We start from the raw sequence: 23,346 nt of genomic DNA, 5'->3' as shown, positions 1-23,346 counted from the left end.
TCACTAGTCTACATCCTTTGAAACTTTTACAGGGTTATTATAAATGATTGTCCCATCGCAGTTGGCGTTGGTGACGTAATTTAATGTGCCGCAAGCCTCATAAGTCATAACATGAATGAGACTAATATCGCCGATAGGTGGCGATACTGGCGGTAGTGGAAATCTGTCTACTAGTTTGTCTAACGTTGCGAGGCTAGCGGCACATCCAAAATTTGTGTGGATTTTCAACGCCAACTGCGATGGGACAATCATTTATAATGATTATCATGATATTAGGTGATTTAAAATGATTGTGGATAAGTATGGCAACTATGTACAAAAATTTATGTGGAAACTTTGTAGGTAGGATAGAGTTGACATTTCTTTGAGAGTTTATAGTCGCCCAATTTTGAAAATTGTCCCCCCCCCCCCCACACACACAGTTGCCACATAAATTTTCGTACATAGTTGCCAGTTGACATTTTTGAAAATTTGACAGGTTTTTTTCTTAAGATACACTTACGAAGAGCTTCGACAATAAGAGATGTATATTTTTTATAATATTATCTTAAACACTTCCCAGTTTCTCTCTATCTCTCTACATACAGGGTGTCCCAAAAATGGCGTATTAACGGTGAACTACGGCGTAGAAGAGATTACCGTAAACGTCAGAAAAATGTTAAAAAACTTCTACTGATTTGGCGGACTTTTTAAGTGGCACTGAACTGGTCAATTATTTCGAAATGTATGTATTAAATTGTCATGACAGCTACCTCTAATCGTACATATTATCACAAAGTACAAGATCACTCACTATCAATATCTAATCCTGCATAATAGAGAATTTAGAAGCTTTGGAAATCGAACAAATTATTTTAAAATCCACTATGGTAACATTGCAAGGTAATGATGTACGATTATATACGAGTATTTCTTTGTTTACATTGTATTACCGTTAATAATTAATAACTATTACTTGATAGTAATATCCGTAATAGTGTATGTACTCCGGCAAAATTACCGTGCCGCCGGGTGGCGGAGGGATAGTATGTATAATAATAACAATAATTGATTTTTTGTCTGAAAATTTTTTTCATGTACATTTAAACATCCTCGATAAGGTAATAAGTAGTTAGTACGCCAATTTTGGGACATCTGTATATCTGAAAAAAAAGTTAACTAATCAATTCTAAATAAATGCGATTAGCCAAAAATAAAACAGCCCGACCAAAACGGCGCAGAGCTTCGACTTCGTCTCGGTCTTTTCACGTTTACTCTTAATGATACTATTCTTTGACAGCAGTAGAATTTCAACTAGGGTTGCGAGAGCGTGCTAGAATGCATGGTAGTTGTGCTTCTTAAGCCTACCAGAATTCAAAAATATTCATGTCTTTTCCGGTATATTTTTCAAGTTTAGAAAAGCATAATTTTTAAACGAACAGATAACATTTTTTATTATTACCAATTACCAATTTTTTTCTCTCGTCATTTAGGTCGCACGAAGGTCTATCAGAAAGAGAAGAAAAAAGTGGGGGTTGTCATTGAAAAAACCAATGATGCAAAAATATGACGTCATAAGTAAAAATTTTATGTCATAAGGTGGCTAATTAAAAAATAAAATTGACCTGTCCGAGCATTTTGCCTGAAAACATTAAATAACGCAATTATAAATTTTGTTCCTTACTTTATCACCACACTGTATATTATGTCAATGTGTATAATTTACAACTTTTTATAACTTAGAGGAACTATGTATTTTACTCTGCCAAAATCACAACATTTAAATTCCAAGTATCGTTTTCTGGCACTATTTTACCATTACGCTCTTTTGTTCTGCGCTGTTTTGGTGGTGCAGTTTTGGATTTGCTGATCAGCTATTATTAATTAATTATTAATTATTTCTATTATTTCTAAAAGAATTAAATCTATTCTTATTATATACAGTGTGGAAACTTTTAACTAGAATAAAATTCATAATTTGGACAGAGGCGATTTGCGTAAAAAATCCGGAAACAGGTCAATTATTGTTTTTCCTTGCCTACATTTCGGGGCATATGGTTTTTGTTTATCTGCTCCCGGGTGTGCGCAACAACCCCTAACTTTTTTTTAAATATAAGGGTACGAGTATGTCAAGTGACACCTCGTTTGAAAGGGCACTTCGCAAGGAATACAACGCACTATTTGTTTCCTAGATATTTTCAAACCTACGTGTTAAATATATTAAAACCAATTTTATAAGTTGAAGACACATTTCGTATCGTAGGAACTTTTGTCAAAAGCCTTGCTTGCCTTTGGCCTTCTTGCTAAAGAAATGCGTAAATTTGTGTGCTTTTACATGTTGTTTGTTGCTTTAGAACCAATTTTCTTAGTTACCAATAAAAATATCTGCCAAGGCGATCTGATAATTTGCTTGTTAAGTTCCAAGATGCCATATTTAACAGAAAATCGAGATTCTAATGAATGATGAGGTTCGGTTATGGTGACAGTAGACGAAATCAGGTTGAGGTTGCCCAATTATTTCGAAAACAGCATCCGGACTTACCACCTATTAGCCAAGGTACCATAAGCGAGATTGAGGCACAATACCGGAAGTTGGGTCATGTGAGGGTTGTGCCACTGTTGGATAGGATTCTAGGCTAAACGTGTTATACATTCTTCAAGAAAATCCGGTGACTCCAGCCCGACAACTGGCCAGTGACAACGATATCAGGCTACGATATCAACTACTGTCAGGAGAATACTTAGATCTGCAAAGCTGCATCCTTACAAGATACAGATGGTCCAAGAAGTAGCTGAGGATAATCCGGACCGCCGAATTCAATTTTGCAAGCAAATGATGAACCTGATCGACAATAACCAGACTTCATTAGCATCCACAGTTTTTTCAGACGAAAATATTTTCACCTTAAATGGTGAAGTTAATAGCGGAGATTGGGCTGTTACTGTTAGGGCCAGATATAACCCTCATTGGATGCGAGAAACTCATACTCAGTTCCTGCAAAAACTCAATGTATGGATTGGAAGAAGACGTCAAATCGAATGACCAGCGAGATCGCAGAATCTTACTCTCTTCGACTTTTTTTTATGGAAATATCTCAAGAGCACGGTCCATGTAACAAAACCGAACAACACAGAGGACCTTTTAAGCAACGTATTAGGCATGAAATTAGGCAAATCACATCGGAAATATTAGAAAACATAAGGGATGCATGTTACTATCGATTTGCAATTTGCCAAGAAAGAAACGGTGCCCATTTTGAACATTTATTGCATTGAATATCTTATGATCAAAAAGTATTTGGATCAGGGTTGCCGTGGAATTAACAAGCTGTCTATGTAATTGGGTTTATCGCATCGTTTATGTTTAAATGAGTTCCGTGAGAGATTAGCGCTACTTTGAAGTAGGTACACATAACAACTACGGGCAGTAGAAATAAATAATTCTATAGATGGTTTTTACATTTCGTGGCTATCTCGATCCAAAGACTTTTTGATCATACGATAGAATTCCACTTACAAAATGGGTTTTAATTTTTTTTAGCACGTAGCCATTGAAAAAATATTCAGGAAACAAATAGTATTGCTATTTCTTGTGAAGTGGCCTTTGCCTTTGCAACAAAGTCACTTGACATACCATTATATTAAAAAAAAAGTTAGGGGTGGTTGCACACTTCCGGGAGCCGATATACAAAAATTATATGCGCCAAAATGTTGGCAATGAAAAACAATAATTGCTCTCTTTCGGGATTTTTTTCAAATTGCCAATGTCCAAGTTAGGAATTTTATTCCAGTATGCAGGGTGATTTATAATTGGTGTAAAAAACTTTGACATCGTGTTCGGGAAGTCATTTTAAGAAAAAAAATGTTATGTCAATATAGGTGCTATTTTGTTTATTTACAGAACTAAAACAGATTTAAAATTAATTTCAAATTAATCTAAAAAACTGCGTTGATAGATTTCAAATTTATTAAGTACGACAAAGTCACCTGTAACAGATAACTGGGCAGTTGCCAACATAGTTTCATCAATTTTAATATTTTGACAGTTTTCGAGCGCCTTATTGTATTGTACATTACCGAACTCAGAATAATAAAAACAGGCTTATAATTAAAAATAAACAGTTTGCTAAAATCGGTAATTGTTCACTTTAACTACTTCTGGAATTTTCGCGTTTTTTCTGGCTAGACAGCCTCAGGACGTCCTCCTACATCATTTCCCACCAGTCAAACCTTGTGCAAATGAAAATTTTCCTTACCCTTTAGTTATACTAAGACTTGGCGCGACCTTGACGCGACCTTGAAACACAACAAGAGAGAAAAAAAGGCATTTGCACAAGGTTTGAATGGTGGGACACGATCTAGGAGGACGCCCTGAGGCTGTCTAGCCAGAAAAAACGCGAAAATTCCAGAAGTAGTTAAAGTGAACAATTACCCTAAAATCTAGTAAGCCATGATTTTTTTTGTAATTAAGTTAAAATGTAGTATGTACTGATTAACCTATTGCGATCGACACATGGGTCGTGGCGACACGATCTGTAATAAAGGCTTTAGAGCTCGAGACGGATTTTGTCATTCATCCTCTTCATTACACAATTATGTAAACTTCACCGATCTGTAAAATATAAATATTGCAACATGTACTCGTATGTATTGCAAATCATCAAAAGACATAAACTGAGTGGGTATGTATTGAAATAGGTTAGGGTGGTTAGGCGACCGGCAAGCCAGTTTTACACTTTTTGGCGGAATACGAAAAGCAGACACCGAACGATATACAGCATGGCACGGTAATGGCAATCTCCGTCACAGTCACCGCGACCTTCTCAAGGGTTTCGAGTTCCTCCTTGGTCTTGCTCGGCCGCGGCGTGTCGCGGTGCCCCTTCCCCCGCACTTGCAGACGACCCCGCGGCCTAATATCGAACCCGCGAACCCGCTGGCCGATGCACCGCTCCGACATCCGCCGTTCACTCTACACCCGAATATTCACTCACGGACTCACGTCCGAACTCCAACTTTGGATGCAAGAGTTTCGATCTGCTTGCTCTCGCTCTCTCTTTATTATTCTCATTTAACCTTTTTTGCTTTCAACAATTATTACGTTACCATTGAAGCTGAAACTGCTATACCCAAACAGGAGTTTCTCATATGTTGTTCTCATTTCTTACTTTTTTCGAGCAGGGATATACAATTATTATGAATTACGTTTCTACACTTGGATTTTTATCTCTACATATCTATCTGTTAAATCGCTATTTTACTGTCTTTTTTTACCTTTCAAAAGTAGGTATGGTCGCGATCAATAAATTTTGGACACTAGTGTCATCGTGCTGTCATACATTCTAAAACAACCTTTATGTATTAATAACCTTAATTTTGATTGTCGTGTCATGTAAATGCCAGATTTACCGACAGAACATTCAAGAAATTTAAAAAATCAGACAAATGGAATAGAACGAGATTTTAATAAATAAATACTCGTACATTGAACGATTAATCACTGTTGGGTGGTGATATTAGCCGTTCAAATGATATAGTCGTCTTTGTATAACTACTTAAAAACTTTATTGTATGACAAAATGTTGATGTACAAGTGTTAAGTACCAAGGATAGTGGTAGACTCTATACGTTTTTAGCGGATCTTCGGTGTTCTCGCGCCAAACGTATAGAGTCTACCACTATCCTTGGTACTTAACACTTGTACATCAACATTTTGTCATACAATAAAGTTTTTAAGTAGTTATACAAAGACGACTATATCATCTGAACGGCTAATATCACCACCCAACAGTGATTAATCGTTCATACATAATAGAAAATAAATAAATAAAAACTATAAACTTAATATTTTGTCATCGCTCATTGTAGATAAATTTGACAACAATTTAATCATTCATGTGTGCCAATTTCAATAAAGCATGATTTAGAATATTTTTTTTATATGACAGAAAAATGATGTCTAAAATTTAATGATCGCAATAGTACAATGGCGGACAAAAAATTTCGTCCACTACTGTCATTCCACTCACGTATGCTGTAAAGCAGCCTTTAGGAACGAATAACCTCACTTCACATGTTGACAGGTGTCAATCAAATTGCATCTATGTTCTTCTGGGTGACAGTAATAAATTTCAAATTTTAATTAGCAAACGTCAATCATAATGACAGGTCGCAATAGTTTGACACATTAAAATTATAGAGCCGCATAATTCCACAGGACACTAGACACGTTCTTTTATAGACACTTTGTACTCTGATATTAAAAACTTTTATAAAGAATGCTGCGAATTGTATATACAATAAAGATATTTTTTTTATTGTTGCATTACGTATTGGTATTACTTTTCATTATGTGTTACCTATAATTTGAGAATTTTCTCCTGGGTGAACGGATTTTGATAAATGTTACAACTTGTCAAAACGAAACGTCAATCTAATTTTAAAGATTTTAAGCGATTTCGAGCCTTTTACGGGCTCGTCGAACAAAAAATCGTTTTAGTCAACTGGTTCCTGTGTAAATTGGGCTTTTTTTGGCATGAGTGGACCAGTTTAAAACGCGAGTGAAATAAACTAAACTCGGTACAGGTTGCAAAGACACACTTGTCATTTGCAACAGCACTTTTATGGCATTAGTCATTTGAAATTACTTTAAAACTGTACTTATATGGAAAATATTCAACCCAAACTATGATTTTCTGGTCCCTTTGTGCCTTTATTTGGTTCAGAAATATGAAAAAAATACTGTTGCAAATGACAAGTGTGTCTTTGCAACCTGTACCGAGTTTACATACATACTATAGTTAAATTTACATATAATACTTCATATTCAAATATTACAAATATCAAATGTATATTTTATATATTCTTTACAGAAGATGTTAAAATTTCGAAAAAATCTTTCACAAGTTGGTCTGAACAAAACTAAACCCGCAAGACAAATTCGGTTAACTTTTGCTCTTTTGATGTTAATCTCGAATCCAATTAACATTTAATTCAATATTAAAATTTTGCCGGAGTACATACACTATTACGGATATTACTATCAAGTAATAGTGCAGTGCTTATCAACATAATTACCGGCGTCTCGCCTCCACATTTTGACTTTTTTGTGTTTTATGTTCTGTGTCAATGTTAAGGAATTTCCTCAAGATGTGACATGAGTATAATAATATACCTTTTTGAATTTCAACCACCAATGTGTTCTCTAAGTCCAAAATTTTTAAATTTTTAAAAAGAGATTGCGGTACTATTCCTGTTGCTGAAATTATAAATGGTAAAATCGAAATTTTTTCTAAACACCAAAGATTTCTCATAGCAACGGATAGTTCTAAATATTTATTAATTTTTGTGTTATATGTCTGTGTTATATTGTGTGAATTTGGAACAGCTATATCTAAAAGATATGCTTGCTTTTGTTGTTTATTTAAAATAATAATGTCTGGTCTGTTATGCTGAATGTGAATGTCAGTTAAAACTGTGCGATCAAAATATAATTTGTAATTGTCATTTTCTAAACAACTTTCTGGTTTATAAATGTAATGTGGTTGTGTATCTTTTAATAAATTGAATTTAACTGCTAAATTCATGTGTATAATTTTTGCGAATATATCATGACGTTTTTTATATTCGCTTTGAGCCAAAACGGTGCAAGAAGAAATGATGTGTTCAATGGTTTCCCCTTCAGTTCCGCAAATCCTACATTTATCGATGATCGATTGTAAACCGCATATGTGTTTTTTATAATTTCTTGTATTTATAACACGATCTTGTATTGCAAATATAAAACCCTCAGTCTCAGGATGAATATTTATATTTATTACTATAAATAATATAATATTGGGTGGATATTGTGGATAACTATGGCAAGTATGTACCATCGTGAGCATTGAAAACTCGGACAGTATGTTACTGTAGACACTTCCAAAACTCACATTTTGATTGAGTTTTGGACGTGTCAACAGTAACATACTGTCCCAGTTTTCAATGGTCACAATCGTACGAAAATGTGGCAACTGTGTGGGTAGGAGAGATTTGACAGTTCTTTGACAGTTCATAATCGCGCAATTTTGAAAATTGTGAAATCAATGTGCAATGGTATTAAAAAATTAAATGCACGCTTATGAAATGTCATACAAATGTCAACTCCACCCCACCCACACAGTTGCCATATACATTTCCGTACATATTGGATGATTCAAAATGATTGTGGCCAAGTATGGCAATTATGTACGAAAATTTATGTGGCAACTGTGTGGGTAGGGTAGAGTTGACATTTCCTTGACAGTTCATAGTCGCGCAATTTTGTAAGTTGTCAAATCAATGTGTGTAATGGAATTGAAAAAATCAAATGCACGCTTATGAAATGTCATACAAATGTCAACTCTACCCAATTCACACAGTTGCCACATACATTTTCGTGCATAGTTGCCATACTTGGCCACAATCATTTTGAATCACCCAATAGTTGTAGTTGCCATACATATCCACAATAATTTTGAATCACCCAATACATACATACAGTAGGTATAAACAACGGGTGTTCAAATGAAGAGTTCATCAAGTTGGCTGACTTTTTGATGAAAGAAGACCTACAGCAAAGAATTCAACATAAAATAATGGAAATTAACAATAATTTGATGATGTTGGAAAATGTGATGAGACATTTTGATCATAGAGGTATAAAATGTATCGATAAAGGTGGTCAACATTTTCAACATCTTCTATGATTTTAAAATTGTCTTGGTGTGCATTTAAGACCTTCAACATAAAAAAAATAATATATGTAACTTAAGATTTTACAGAATACACATACGAGTAGTTGCGACGTTCGTCAAATTAAGAGGTTTTGTGTTCAATGTAACCAAATATGTAGCCAGAAACAGAAATAGTCTGTATTTTGTGCGAAAACATAAAGCGTTAATCGCGAACAATGCCTGGAATTGCCTGAAGACAGCGTTTTCAGAAACTGTCTGACTTTGAAAGGGGGCGAATTGTCGACATGCACGAAGAGGGTTTCTCGTTCCGTGAAATAGCGCGGCGTTTGAACCAAATCCATTCTTCGTGGTCTGAAGAAGGCATCCAACACCGTCGACCAGGAAATGGACGCCCTAGAAGAATAAACGAACGTGAAGATCAGCGTCTCAGTTAATTGGCTGTAAGATATAGGTTTCACCCTTCAGCTACAATTGGCGTGGATCGAGTAAGAGAAGAGACCTAAGACAATGGGTGCCAATCCGAACTACTGACACAATTGCAATAAAGCAGCGAGACTTCAGTGGTGTCAAGAAAGGCAACAGTTGGGCAAGAATGGGATCAAGTCATGTTTAATGACGAATCCCGAATTTGTTTGTGGTAAAATGACCACCGTGTACTGGTTAGAAGATTCAGTGGAGAGAGACGCAATTTGGAGTTTACTGTACGGGACCATGGCGGCGTAACACCAGGTGTTATCGTATGGGATTCCATTGGCACTGGGTCTTTATCGGAGAGACAGTTTAAATGCGAATCGATATATCGATGATCTTAAGAACCGTTCTGTTACATTTGATAAATGAACACCCTGGAGTAGTTTTCCAGTAAGATAATTTCCGATCCCATATCGCACAAATTAATAGGACCTTTCTGCAACAAGCAGACGTAGAAATTATTCCTTGGCCAACTCGTTCATAGGATTTAAGTCCCATAGTACATGTGTGCGATATCATGGGTCGACGTTTTGGTCAACTAGCAAACAGTTTGGAGGAGCTGCGTCGTCACCTACAGCAAGCTTGTGATGAGATACTTCAAGAAAAGATCGATCATCTTATTCGGGGCATGCCACAGCTAGTTAGGTGAAGTGACAAATTATTATTTTTTTTCCTTTAATTTCTATATTTTTTTTCCAAAATGAAACAAATCAATTATATATTGAACTGTGAAAATTTTAACTTTGTAATTTGACCCCTTCTTCGTGGTGCATTTTTATCGGCACGTCGTTAAATAATAATATCTACAATATTCATGAACATTACAAATTTAAAACTTCCTCAACAATAGTTACCAATTTGAAAAAAAAAAACTCGGAAACTGATGAAAACTCGACACCATTATTCGTAACATAATTGGTTGCAATTTCCAATTATTATTATTTTCAGGACAATGTATAGATTTCAATACCTAGATGGAAAATTAGTATAAACTATGGAAGGAGGTACCCAGACAATTCAATTAAAATTGATTATATTTAGGAGTAAGTACTTATCAAACATTTAATTATTATTTAGCTTTTTTATGACATCAAAGAGAAGTAGTTACTGGAACGACAGCAATTACATTATTATGTTGTATAAAGTTCTGGCTGATTGTTATAAAATAACTATTTGACATAGATCGTTTTCAGTTTCCGATTCCTTCTACATGACCTACGCATAGTTTGACACAATTTATCCCTTCGTTGTTGCCCCAATAAGACTAAATGTGGGAATGGAAGTCCTTCAAACTTCTGAAATGATTTGTTGACAAACAACACAACTTCTCCCACTTGCTTGTTCTAGTGTACTCTGGACTGAAGCAAACTACTATGTATTTTGTAACTCACTTGCGGACTTCGGATGTCGTGAAGTTAAACCAGCGACACGTAACTTGAAAATGTTATTTTAAGTATATGTACACTATACCTACTAATATTGTAATTTGAAAAATTTGTATATTTTATAATAAACGGTACCTTATTTGAATGAGAATCGCCCTCAAATGTCACATGATTTATATTGACAAATCACAACTCCGAATTGTTTGAATAGCAACCAATCACAATTTAATTAAGCGGAAATTTTCCCTAGGGAAAATTTCCGATATAATTGACCTAGGGAAAAAAATTTTCGGGCGATTCTCTTCCGAATATACCTCGGGACAGATATATCTCGCCAGAAATTTTTTCTTGCAGTCCAACACTCGTGTTTGTCGCTCAAAATTACCCTCAGGCTGGCGCCCTCGTGTAATTTTCTTGCTACAAACACTCATGTGTGAGGACTGCTCGAAAAAATTTCCGGCAATATATCTGTCCCTTGGTATATTATATATGAAAATTAATTTACAATAACTTAGTTTTCAATATGTTTATAATATAGGATTTTATACTAACAAACAAGTAGTGATGTTCTAATGTTCAGCTTCCTGCAACGGATTGTGCATTGCTTTTATTATAAATCTCTTAAGGATAAGCGGAGACTAGCCATTGTAGATTAAGGGCCAGTTTACAGAAGCGAAATTAAGTTAATCGTAATGCAATGCGAAATTAATTGAACACGTGACTAGAATGAACCAATCGAATTTTCGGATTCATGGGTTAATGGCGCATTAAAATTTAATTCGAATTAAATATTTAATTCTCTTTCTATAAACTGGCCCTAGGTCTATCAGCCAAAGAACTGACATTATTATTTTCAAATAGTCGTTACAGTTGATCAATCTGGATTTAGAATTTTTCTTAGAGCCAAATAAATTCTGGAAAACATAATCTTGACATGGCTCGTAAAACCATTTTATTTTGAGTAAAATATAACACAGTTCAACAATTATGATGGAATTCTGTAGAATATTTATTTCAAAATAAGAATTATAAGATAGATTTTCATTATTCTATATTTATTAGAGCTTATATCTCACAATTTAAATAAAATCTCAAGTTAGGTTAAAAATAAAGTGAATTTTAAATATTCTTTAAACTTTAAATAACTCACCATAGGAAAATAATCATATCAAACTAAATCCTATTTAGTTGACATGACTCATAACAATCCTTCAGAATGTGCTTTTAAGATATTATTTAAGAAATACATACTGGGTGTAGAATGGATTTTGGTACATAGGCACTTTACGTGTAAAAGTAAAAATTCTCGGATATTGGCTCCCCTAATTATTTTAGAACAAAGCCTTAAATACAAAAGTTGTAGAGTTTTAAAAATGGTTCCCAATTCTAATGTGTTTTGTTTTTTAACATCTTCCGGAAGTACACAATAATGGAAACAAGAATTAAAGAATTTGTCAAAATAGCAATAGCTGGGAAGTGTAACCGAGGTGACAACCAAAGATGACAATGTATGATATTTGACATGTCAAACTTGGAACTGGTCGCTCCGGATAGAATACAGGAAATGTTGCTTGCATGTCTCTAAAAGACAATCCGGAGTAATATCACTTTACGAAGTTAACTTTTTCTTCTTTGTTAAAAGAGTTCATTCTTTGAGAAATCAGCAAACTCATTACGTTTGTCAAAAAATGCACTTAGTTGTTGTCGGGAGTCATGGGTATTACTATTTTATCGGGAGGTTTTTAATATTTAATTTTTCTTGTCTAGCAGAACCAGAAGGTGTTAGAAAATAATTAGAACAGGATTTAGGTACAATTTATTTTTTACTGTACTACTTTTGTGTTTAAGGTTTTGTTGGAAAATAATTAGGGGAGCCAATATAATTGGATATTAATATATGTAGTAACATTTACCTCAAAAATATTTTAATCATATTATCTTCAAATACAGCGGTTGAGTTTTTAATATTTTAAAGTACATACATACTTACATAAAATATAAAAATATTTTACAGTCTACAGCCTTGATGCTTATCCGGAAAATTATGCTTCTATCTTTTTTTTTAAGTTGAATAATAAAATACAGGCTGTTTGATAAAAAACGCCTCAACCCATAACTTTTTTATGTATTTTCCGATTTCAATGAACAAAAAAAACAAGGATATGGTTTTTCATGCGCTACGAAGCAGCTATAAATTTTTTTTTTTTGGCGTTAATTTCAGTAGCTAACGATAGTAAACTTTTTTTTTAAATGGACATATGTAGTTTTTTAGGTTCAGTCTGGAAAAGTTTTTTTTTTAATCTAATGATGTATTAAAAGTTATCGTTTGGTCCATAGCCGACTGGAGAAAAATAAAACAATTTTTAATTGTGGTTCAGCTTATTATGAAATTTTCAAGTGTGCCGTGAAAGACAATTGGAATACAAATAGCAACAAATGTCAAGTGTGAGTTTGAAAATTTTCGGTTGCAATCTTGAAGCGTTTTATTATTATTTTTTCTATTCTACTAAATTTTTGTTTTTGACTAATTACGATTTTTATTATACTCGAACATAAAATAATAGCCAAATGACTGCTATCCTGCATGACTGACAATGTTGTTATTTTATATTTAAATAAAAAAAGTTTGAAAAAGCAGATGAAAATTTCTAAGCTGACGTTTAGATGACATTTATCGTACTTTGTATTCTGATTGTTTTTCACAGCAATTTAAAAATTTTATAATAAGCTGAACCACAAAAAATTGTTTTATATTTTTTCAGTTAGCTATGAACAAAATATGAACTTTCAATACATCATTAGATTCAGAAAAAAAAAACTTACCAGACCAACCCTAAAAAACTACATGTCTCCATTAAAAAAAAAAAAGTTGACTATCGTTAGCTATTGAAGATAACGCCAAAAAAAAATATATTGTATGGCTGTTTTGTAGCGCTTGAAAAGCCATATCTTTGATTTTTTTATTCATTGAAATCGGGTAATAAATAAAAAAGTTATGGGTTGAGGCGTTTTTCATCAAACAGCCTGTATAATACTTTATTAACTTCCTCAAAATCGTAATAAAAGATTATAATTTTAAAAACCCGACTAGGTACATTATTTTTCTCTTTTTCGGCAATAATCGATGCAACTTTACTGACTCAGACCTTCAAATCACGTCAGAATCTTGCTAATATCAAAGTAGCATGTCTGTAGTTATATTTTGCAATTTATTCTTTAGGGTGAAGAACACATTCGGAATCCGAAAACGAATTAGATGATGATAAGCCCCAACAAAATATTTATGTTAAAATTCCATCTTCACGAAATATCTATCAGTGAAAGTTCCGGCGAAATCCGTTTCAATATTTAAAGGTACAAATAATATAACGGGTGTTTTTTTTTTAATTTGGCGTAGAAGTTGGCGTTGAAAAGTCGATTGTGAACGTACAACTCTGATCAGCTGTTTAAATCTAACCTCACTTTTTGCATGTTTTTAATATGCAGTTTGAAAAATCAGTGTTTTTAAGACGCGTGGTTCATTTACATTCGACTCTTCATCGCCAACTTCAACGCCGAATTTAAAAAAAACACCTTTTACAAAGAAACATACATTGCACCCAAATATATCGAGCGATCAAATTAATTTGTAATCGAGTCATCCATGGATTTGAATCCGTATGTCTTTTGTGATTGATATGTCGAAATCTAACCTGTGTTTATTGGAGCCTGGAGTTCAAGTAACGACATACGATTTCAATTTCATGGATAACTCGATTACAAATTAACTTGATCGCTGTTTACATATTATATCGCCTCCTTCAGCAATCAGATAAAAACCAGCATATTTTTTCAATTTTTGTCTGTATAATTAAAGGATTTGCTATTTGCTTGTTATAATAAACTATTTTCACGAAAAAATTATTAATCCAAATCATAACTAACAAGAAGCAGATTTTGATAATTCTCTACGTTATTCTGAGGAGTGCTGAAGTAAGCCCTACCTTAACATCATAAGACACACTTTAGCTCACGAATATTTATTTGTTAGAGACCTGAATTATTGTTGTTAAGTCTTTGAACAGTTTGACAGAATTAATAAATATTATTTGAGTAACAATAGAAGTATGGTGGATGGCCAAAAGTCAAATTGGACTTGGACTGGTGGTGGTTATCATTGCTTTGCATGATTATTATCTATTTGTTCGTTATTACGTGGAAGCAATGGCCGTATGATGAAGTTAAGCCTGAATGCCGGTTAACTGCCGGGTCAACGGTGGGAATAGACAATAATAATAATAAGTTTGGTGTTTTCTTTCAATATGTCATCAATTCAAAACTATTAAGGAGTCAAAGATCATAAAACTTAAAAATTCAAAACTAGTAATCTGCGGTAGTGGTTACTTGTCCTAAAGTGGATCAACTCTAGTATACTTCATCCAGCGAGAGATTGGGAAATTTAAATTGTAGGTTTGTAATCCAACAGTCCCAACATTACAAAATGCACTAGAATACATTAATTACAGCATAAGTTCGAATTGTTTTTTCTTTCTCTTATATCTAGGGTAGAATATTATTTCGTTTTTCAATTTTTTTTTTGGAAAAAGATTTTTTTTTTACATTTTAAATATAAAAATTTTGTTTCAGGTGAATAGAAAAGTAGTGAAGAAGAGTTTTTCATTTTCAAGGTTTATTAATGTTATTGCAGTTATACATTCATCTTAATCATCACAACATACGTCAAGATTAGATGATAACGTAACGTACATTATTTGTAAACATTTTGCATATTAGTATTAGTTTTACTCGTTGAATGTTTTCGAATAAAATCTTTTCATTTTTTGCATGTCTACCGATTACCACTAGAAACAACAGAAGCAGAACGAAATAATATTATATCTAAAAGTAATTTTCTGAGTATTTACTTAATATTTTTTTATGTTGTTAGTATTTCAACTTTCATGAATTGTCCTCAAAAAAAAAGGTGATACTTGTGGTTAATGTTTTCCCGATGAAATAATGAACAAATCATTTGTTTTTTTCGTGGTGGAATTCTTGTGCTGTTGAGCATCACAGTTTGATGAAACCAAACTTGTTGTTCTTTGTGCAGTACAGAAGTAGTGGAGCGATGTCCTCGTTTTTCGTTAAAAGTTTGAAAGGAAGAAACGATTTTGATTGAAAAATCAGCCTTCACCGGTAGACAGAAGATACAAATCGACAAGGAGCGACGGCTAACGTATGACCTAGAGAAACTGGTGAGGGCAGAAGGAATAAATTATTGTGTAAGGTGTCGACGATGCGATCCTGACCATGTAGAACAGCACTAGGTGTGCTCCACCTAACCGACAGTTTTGGACGTGGTGTTCTAGAGTTGACAGTCCACAGTCTAGCTGGCGCGTCTCGGCGAGTCGGCGAGCGAGGCAAGGTGCAAAGCCCCGCTTCAAGTCGGGTCAGTTTTTTGTGATAATGTGTGATATTGATTCGGGTGCAGCAGGCCGGCGCGATGCACGTGCATAGGACGGAGGGGGTGAGGTGGGTGGTGAAGTGCAGCCAGACGGGCAGAGCACGGCGGCAACAGCGCGGGCTCCTCATCTCGCGAGATCGCAGCAGCGAGCCATGAGGTCGTCGGCAGCCGACACCGACTCCGACTCCGCCGACCCACCAGCGTCTGCATCCCCGCCACCGAACTCAAACTTGAGCGAAATCGTATGCAGCCAACTCGGTTAATGCTGCTCGTGTCCGCGTCGCCCCAAATGGATGCTGCCGAGGCTCCGGTCGCTGCATCGCCCCCGAAGAGTGCATCGCGCGCGCTCCCAGTGCCAGTGCCATGTGGTGCGTGCCCCCTGTGAGTGACTCGAAATACTCCTCGAAGACGCGACGGTGATCTCCGACGGGATGGCCATCAACTTCTCCGCGTCTTTCGCGGCGTGTCTGGCCGCCGGCCTCAAGGTGCCCCGCCAGATCATGTACTGCATCTCTCAAGGTAGGCGCCCCGGCCGCGGAAAACACCACACCAGACGGTGCTGCGTCCGCATCTTCTCTCCTCTTCCTCCTCCTGTCTTATTGTTGCCACACACGCATCGCGTCGGGACTAACGCCCGGCATCGGGACGCAGACTTGTACTGACCCATACCTTCGCTCTTGTTTTGTTGTTTTCTGCGCGTATTGCAGTTTTAGAGGAACGCCGAAACGAACAAAAGGAATTTGCAAACTTAGCCGACTTCGCGATGCTGTCTGCTGTCTGCTGCGGTCATGATGCATTATGCATGCACGCATGAAGCCCACGCATCCAATTATTAAAGCAGAAATATATCGTGTCTTCAGTGAAAATAACACTTGCTCTTTTTATTGTTATTATCTTATCTAAAATCGATCAAGATTAATTGTTACTTAAACACTTAAACTAAGACTTAATGATCATAAATGAAGAAAATTTATAGAAAAAAAGACAAAAAAAAAGATAAAATTAATATCGAAAATAAGTAACCGTGAACCGAATAAAATATTTTCAGAATTTCCGGTTCGAAACATTTTAGACAGACATCGAACGTGTCGGACTCGATATGGTTTCTGCAATTAACATTGCACTCCAGTAAAATCCTTTAAATATCAGAGCCGTTGTTACTATAAATTTATTATTTTCTTTAAATAGTTTCAAATTAAATGGGTGTCGTCGCTTAGACCCCTCGTTAGTTTTTATAGAACCTAGTGTCCTTCTGATATCGTGGACGAATATATTCAATGAGTGACATTTTTGACATTTTCAATTATTAGAAAGTCCTTTTTAAATTTCTTAGGATTCGATTATTGTATGTTGTAATTTGTACATCACGTAAATGGTCTTTTTGACGAAAAATTTAAGTAAAATGGATCCATTGGCGACTTGCTGTACATATATTTAGAATTTACCTTGATCTGCAGAAATTATGTACATATAATTAATATTTAAGAATAAATATTTTTATTATCTTATTCTTGTCTCCCACAACAAATTTTATTTGAATTTTTTGCTTTTATTAATTTATTTCTATAAACTACAGCTTTTGTTTGCCTATGTGAAAAACTACATCTTTCTAAGATAATAGAATGAATCATAAAATTGACGAAACAGAGAACAGCTATTGGGTATCGCCGTGAATGTATTCTCAATTCAACTCCTCATGACACTTCTTGTTGGAAACGCAGAACACATGTACTTCTACCTACACAACACGTAAAAGGGTTCAGAGTTTTATATACATGTTTCATATTATATTAAATATTAAATTTACAATGCATGTAGCTATTGTTAGTAATTAGCTTACATTTGATTAAATTTAATCCGAAATATTCATGACTGTTAAAAGATTGAACTTTTTCACATTTGTACTTGGTAAAAGCTGAAGTAAAAGCAAACCTGTTTTTTACTGCAATCGACAGACTGTAAAATGTACTTGTACTTACGAAAAATCTGTTACAATACAATACATTATATGACTTCAGTTACGATAAGAAATGAAGAATAAATGCAGTTTAGACTGTCATGAGTCTGTTCTAGATACCAGACTTCTAAGTTGCATGGTGTAGGTAAATCCCATTTAGTCTGTCTGTATATTCTTAATTGTATTTATTTGGTGTATTAATTAATATCTACGTTGGTGTTGATTTTAGAACAATTATATTCTAAATTATGTAGTGGCCTTTGTTTTTCGTCTTTTCACTTTCTGTATTTTAAAAAGACGTATTAATCATGTGCAATAATAATACTACAGATTATTTTAAATTAAGCCTGATAGATTATTTTATTCATTTCAACATACGCCTTTACTTTGAAGAGTAAGGTAACATCGATATCTTTAATAAGAAAGTAAAAACTTGGCAAAATGGTTAAGCTTATTTTCTTGATTAAAATTTCACTGTGAACTTTAATTAAATTTAAAATTTTCAACAATATTCTGAATTTGAATGTTTTCAGTAAAAATGTGTTAAGTAATTTTGTTTGAATATATGTAGTACGTAGTAGTACATTATTAAGTAGTCATTAAAATATCAGGTAAAAATGTTTTAAAAAATCGATCTTTTTTGTAGAGGATATGGACGTATTTGTTACACTAAGGGCCAGTTTACACAAGCGAAATTAAATTAACCGTAATCAAATGCGAGATTAACTGAACACGTGATCAGCTTGAACCAATCGAAGTTTCGGATTCATGGCTTAATCGCGCATAATTTTCTAACATGAATTTAGATTGGTCCATTGAGTTGTTCCCCGAATTTTGGGGCACTTATATAACATTTTTTTATGCAGTTTTTTATTACAAAAAGAAATCACTTGATGATTATCAACTAGAGAAGTAGATATTGTAATTTATCATGTGTTTGACATAATGAACATGCACTAAAAACATAAAAAAATACATTACATATATTGTAAAATAAATTTGATATTTATGAATGACGAACTACCATAATATGACCACAACATGGTCATCTTAAAACAATTACGTAGACATTTTACAAATGGTTCATAATTATGTCATATTAACGTAGAGCCAGATATTTTTTAATAATTCAACATTAAATTTTGAATCAATCGTAAAATTAATTGAATTAATTTACTGTGACGACAATTTTATGTAAATAATCTAAACATTTTATTTTACTTGTGACCTGTGGTCATTTTAGGCCTTAGGACATGTTATATCAATATCAATGCCCGATTCTACTTTTATGTCTTAAAATTTATAAATGTACTACCTACATACATATTGGTATAAATTTACTCTTAACAAGTTATTTGCTGAAGAAAGTAATAATTTCAAATTTTTGTCACTCAAGTTTACTACAAAGTTGTTGCTGGATTTTATGATTATTTGCGATTATTACAATTATTATGCATAATGTATAATAATAATCAATGATTATTGGTAAAATAATATAAAATTTGATCAAAAATAGTAGTGCTGCATTACTCACTCTGAAATCCTGAAGATTGCGTTATATCACAGCCTAATTCAAAAATATTTCTTAATCAGACTGACACCCTGAAACATAACCTTGTATATTATATTATCAATTGCCAACTATTATTACATGCAATGATAATTATGTATGTTATGCAGCTATAATAATTATGTTCATTAAAATTAATATAAAGACTGATTCACATAACTTTCTGACCCTAATGAAATTTAAATGCAGCCAGCAATACGTTGATTCAGTTATAATTTGATGTTATACCTTTATGTATTTACCATGAAATCTGAACATTCCTGGCATTATTGACAATCACTTGACAATTCCTTTTTGTATCATTCTGAAATATTTTTTATTTAAGAATCAGTTTCTTAAATTAAAAAAATACTGTGGATTGCTGCCATTTTAAAATGTTTATAATTGAGACTTTTGTAAAGGATGTCCTAACCATACAAAACTTTTAAATAATTCATGTTTTTGGATCAAGTTATGAATGAAAAACGTATTGCTGGCTGCATTTAGGCTAGGGCCACACTACAGACTAAATAATCGGCCGATAATTTAGTCCTATTGGGTAGCTTCCGCGCCCACCAGGTAAACTAAACTGTTTTCGATCAATCTGTCGGCCGACTACAATCGCTTTAGTGTGCGCACTCACATAAGTCCTCATACTTATTAAGCAACCAACTAAACTGTCGGCCGATGAAAAGTCTGTAGTGTGGCCCTAGCCTTAATGTTACGGCCCAAGCTCGAAATTGTTCATTATCAGTATTGGTCGGCTATTATCCGAATCGGCCAGTTCAGGTTGTCTAAACCCGACAAAATTGTACCGTCTGTAGTATTTCGAGTTTAGGCCAGCCATTATACATAAGGACACACGTGATTCGGCCATTTCTACAGGTGTCCTAGCTAAGAATTTCGAGCCTAATATATCGGTTATTTGCCAACGGATTTTTATGAAATTTAATAAAATACAGATATCTTTGAGGGTAAAGGTTCAATTAGTGATAATAAAATTACCTCAAGTTAAAAAATGTAATTTTAAGAAATGTTTTCTTTATTGGAAATTAAGCGCAATTATTATTAGATTGTTAAACATTAAGAAATAGGTGTTTACACAAACAATTAAATAAATCACTCGTCTGATTCAGCGAAAAGATTAGATTTTGTTGTTAAAAATTTGATCTAAATTTTGAAGGTATTTGAGCAGTTACCTTTTGAAACAATTGATGATTAATTGCCAAGCAACATTTTCTACACCCCTTAAAATCTGTCAAAAGTGGGCGCGCTTTATTAGAAAAGTCAAATTGTGTAATTTGTGTATTGAAAATAATGGCAAATAATGGCAGAAATTTTTATATTTTTGAAAAAGGAATTTTTTTTTGCCTATGTCGTAATTCTCCGAAATGTAGGCTTTACAAAATTTAAGGTTCAGAGAGTCGTCAATTTATTTGAAAACACAGGAAGCGTACGTGAACTAAATTACCTTTATGGAATTTCCTTTATGGAAGAATTAAAGCATCCAGTATAATAAATTACGTCCAAATGTTGTCTTTATCTTTCTAAGTGTTTGCAAAGTTAGAAATATAAACGTCAAATATGTCACCTGCGTTTGTCAGAAGAGGGGTGACCAAAATTCGGCGATAGTGCGCGTTTGTTTCATACGCGTCTACGTTTTTGCATCTGCAGCCACGTTTAACACAGTTTTTTCTTTTTTCTTGCAAACCAGACGTCTTTCAAGGACGAGTTTCTCCTTACAGCATTTTTTTTTGACGATCAATTTTTTGATATAAATCTTAAGTAATTCAACATTTTAAAAAGGCATATAAAAATTACGTTTTTAACACTTCGGTTATTGCATTAACGGGATTTTTACTCTAAAATATCTAAAATATCTAAAATATCTATGTTTTAAATTTCACAAAAATCGGTTGGAAAATAATCGAAATATTAGGCTCGAAAATCTTAGCTGAGACACCCTGTACAAAGAGTCGAATTGTGTCTACGTCGTGCACATGGTGTATTTTTTGAGTTAAAGCAGTTAAGGGTCTTGGATTCTCTCATGGGATGTGACCTTGGAAATATCTGCGCAAAGGCGGAACGATAAACCAGTGAAAAATCTTTAAATGAAAACTGAAAACGTCGATTACTTTCAAATTAAAATACTACATACTAAATACTAAATACTAAATAGACGAGAGAGACGATCTTTTCCAGTCGGTTTGTAGCGCCTACTTGAGACCGCTTGTCGTCATTTGAGCAGACATGACCCATAGCCCATAAGAATATGCAAGACCTCTACGAGTGATAATAAAATGGAAGCTATGAAAGTAAAGTTTAATAGTAAAGTAGACATTCTATTGGCTAAGAAAAGTAAGCTTTGTTTTACAATATTACAATAGTATGTAATTAGATTCACGGGGTTTAATTATCCGCTACTTTGTTTTATTTTAATTTTAGCCAGATCTAAGTAGCTATTATTTATACTGGCCGGCCCAAACTCAAAATATGTATCATTTATTACTATTTCGAATATGGGCCAAAGAGCTGTTTGGTCAATACTAATATTGACCGGCCATTGATAATGCCAGTATTTCGTGTTTAGACCGTAACACACACAAAACTAGAAAATAAAAATAAGTCATCAATTATTCCTTTATTTCTATTAAATGGCGTTAGGTATTCTACACATTTTATGATCATTTTGATCAAATTCGCCATTGTTAAAATTATTTCGGTCACAATTTTTTATTTTCTTGTTTTTATTCTATACTTTTGATTTAATTAAACCCAGGAAAAATTATCTCAAAAATCTTTCATTTTAGTAGGTATTTAACATATGAGAAAAGCTGTTACATATTGAAATGTAACAATAAATCTGGGTATACAATACCTAAGAAACTGCTCCGACTTGGACTCCAGTCTATTAAATTATCTTCAGAATACATGGATCAACAAGAGATTTTATTCTATTTTAGTCAATAATCGTCTTTATATGCCCTCAGATGAGGGCATGAATTGGCCTTTATGGCACAGATCTGTCAAAAATCTGCCAAGCAACGGTAATTATTCAAAAAATGGTATCAAACATTATTTTATTAAAGAAAATCATACATTATATATCGGGCGTTCAAATGAAATCCTGGGCTGAGTAGGCGTTGGAAAAATTAAACCGTTCAGAACAGTGTAAAGTTTGAATTTCCCACCGTTTGATACGAAAGATATTTGTTTATGTTTAATCGGGACATAATTGAACATGTTTGTTTTCAGCAAAGGGTGTCCTTAGATATTTGGTTCGAGAATAGGAATCGTTAAGTTATTCAATTTTTAATGTAAAACATTGCAAAGAGAGAAAAAAAGAAAGATCTTTTTGGCTTTAAATTTTAGGTTAGCTGTCAACATACTCCAATTAATCTACGCTTTAAAAAAGCACAACAATTGACGGTTGAACACAACTTTTAGTTGATTTCCTTTAAGGAATACTAAATATTTGTTTGAATCTTTTAGAAATTATAAAATAGAATAAAACATTGTATGTAACACGGGCATAATTGTCGATTATGGCCCTCGGGAATTTAAAAGCCCTCGTTCCTCGGGCTTTAAACATTCCCTCATGCCATAATCTCCTGATCATGCCCTTAATACATAAATAACTATTACCTACGTGCTTAAATGTGTGAATGTGGATTCACAACTTGTCTCAGAAATTTCTTGGGACAAGTTTTTTACTTAAATTATTTGAATATCAATATATCTTTGGTAACAAGTAAAATTAAGTTACTTATCTCTGACTTAAAAGCAAAATTTAGCTTATCGCTGCAGTGGCAACATTTTAAAATAATTGTAGCATAAAAATAATAAGTTGC

At 33.7% G+C, this 23,346-nt stretch overlaps 1 protein-coding gene across 2 annotated transcripts in view; it reads left to right on the top strand.

Moving 5' to 3' along the window:
- Nucleotides 1-15,878: 15,878 nt before the first annotated feature.
- jim overlaps nucleotides 15,879-23,346 on the top strand; it is a 59,405-nt gene continuing 51,937 nt past the window's right edge. Inside the window, exon 1 of one of the 2 annotated variants that reach the window (XM_069036756.1) lies at nucleotides 15,879-16,508. In XM_069036756.1, coding sequence (XP_068892857.1) covers nucleotides 16,421-16,508 — 88 coding nt within the window. In that variant the 5' untranslated portion in view covers nucleotides 15,879-16,420. The remainder of the gene's footprint in view (nucleotides 16,509-23,346) is intronic. The other variant, XM_069036755.1, reaches the window with a different exon arrangement.

The sequence above is a fragment of the Tenebrio molitor genome, chromosome 1, assembly GCF_963966145.1.
Source record: "Tenebrio molitor chromosome 1, icTenMoli1.1, whole genome shotgun sequence".
Classification (NCBI taxonomy): Eukaryota; Metazoa; Arthropoda; class Insecta; order Coleoptera; family Tenebrionidae; genus Tenebrio; species Tenebrio molitor.
The sequence above is the reverse complement of the archived record's forward strand: the minus strand, read 5'-3'. Positions and strand labels throughout refer to the sequence as shown.